At 37.4% G+C, this 1,600-nt stretch overlaps 1 protein-coding gene across 1 annotated transcript; it reads left to right on the forward strand.

The window, feature by feature from the left end:
• The first annotated feature begins 1,052 nt into the window (after positions 1-1,052).
• Positions 1,053-1,346, forward strand: LOC128592404 (60S ribosomal protein L37-like). The gene has a single exon (XM_053600336.1). The coding sequence runs from the start codon at positions 1,053-1,055 to the stop codon at positions 1,344-1,346; it is 294 nt and encodes a 97-aa protein (XP_053456311.1).
• Positions 1,347-1,600: the final 254 nt, after the last annotated feature.

The following is a 1,600-nucleotide window of genomic DNA, read 5'->3' on the forward strand; positions in this document are numbered from 1 at the left end:
GCTCTTGAGCTAACACAGGCAGTTAAAGAGACAGAAAAAAGAGAGAGAGAATACAGAATGTTCACTGAGAGAATTATGGGACTTTATCAAGTGTTCAACATAAGAATTACAGGTATCCCAGAAAAGGAAGAAGAACATCCCGGAGGAATGGAAGTCCTATTAGAGGATACCATAAATGAAAATTTCCTAAGTATCATCAAAGATTCTGACACACTCCTTTCAGAGGGATATTGAACTCCAGTTGTCTCAACTCAAACAGAGCTTCTCCAAGACATATTTTCACGAATCTGTCCAAAGTCAAGATGAAAGAAACAATTTTTCAAGCAGCCAGGAGTAAGCACCAATTGACCTACAGGGACAAATCCATCAGGGTGGACTTCTCAAATGAAACTTTTGAAGCTGGAAGACAATGGTCATCTACCTTTAACCTACTTAAACAAAATAATTTTAAGCCCAGAATTCTATATCCTGCTAAGCTAACCTTTAAACTTGATGGAAAAATCGAATTATTTACTGACATGCAAATATTAAGCAACTTTGCCACAACAAGACCAGCTCTATAGGAAATACTTAGACCTATTCTCCATACTCACCATCACAACGGAGTACCAGCAAACTAAACACTCAGAAGCTAAAAGATAAAAAATGATGCAAAAGATCATACTAAGTAATAGACTTTCACAAAATAAGAGGAAACAGAATGCTACCACACTTATCAATTATCTCAATAAATGTTAATGGCTTGAATTCCCCACTGAAGAGGCATAGACTGGCTGATTGGTTTAAAAAACTCAAGCCATCCATCTACTGTCTGCAGGAAACACACCACCTTGCTTCAAAAGACAAATTAAAACTCAGAGTTAAGGGTTGGAAGACAATTTTTCAGGCAAATGGAATTCAGAAAGAAAGAGGAGTTGCAATCTTATTTTCAGATACAAGTAGATTAAAGCAACTAAAGTCAAAAAAGACAAAGATGAACACTTCATATTGGTCAAGGGAAAAATACAACAAGAAGACATTTCAGGTCTAATTCTGGTCTCCACGGAAGCACCATGACGAAGGGAACGACATCATTTGGAAAGCATTGGAATAAGATGCATATGTTGTGCCACCGCTGTGGCTCTAAGGCCTACCACCTGCAAAAGTCCACTTATGGCAAATGTGGCTATCCTGCCAAGTGCAAGAGAAAGTATAAGTGGAGTGCCAAGGCTAAAAGAAGAAATACCACTGGGACTGGTCAGATGAGGCACCTAAAAATTGTGTACCGCAGATTCAGGCATGGATTCCATGAAGGAACAATGCCTAAAACCAAAAGGGCAGCTGTTGCAGCATCCAGTTCATCTTAAGAATTTCAAGAATTAGTCATGCAATAAATGTTTTGGTTTTAAAACATCTAAAAAAAAAAAAAAAGACATCTTAATTCTAAGTATTTATGTACCCAACTTAAATGCTCCCAGATTCTTGGAACAGACCTTAATTAGTCTGAGCAATATGATATCCTATAACACCATAATAGCAGAGGACTTTAACACTCCTCTTATGGAGCTGGACAGATCCTCTAAACAAAAACTAAAGAAAGATAGAAGGGACTTAAACATGA

This window comes from Nycticebus coucang, chromosome 8, assembly GCF_027406575.1.
Source record: "Nycticebus coucang isolate mNycCou1 chromosome 8, mNycCou1.pri, whole genome shotgun sequence".
Taxonomy (NCBI): domain Eukaryota; kingdom Metazoa; phylum Chordata; class Mammalia; order Primates; family Lorisidae; genus Nycticebus; species Nycticebus coucang.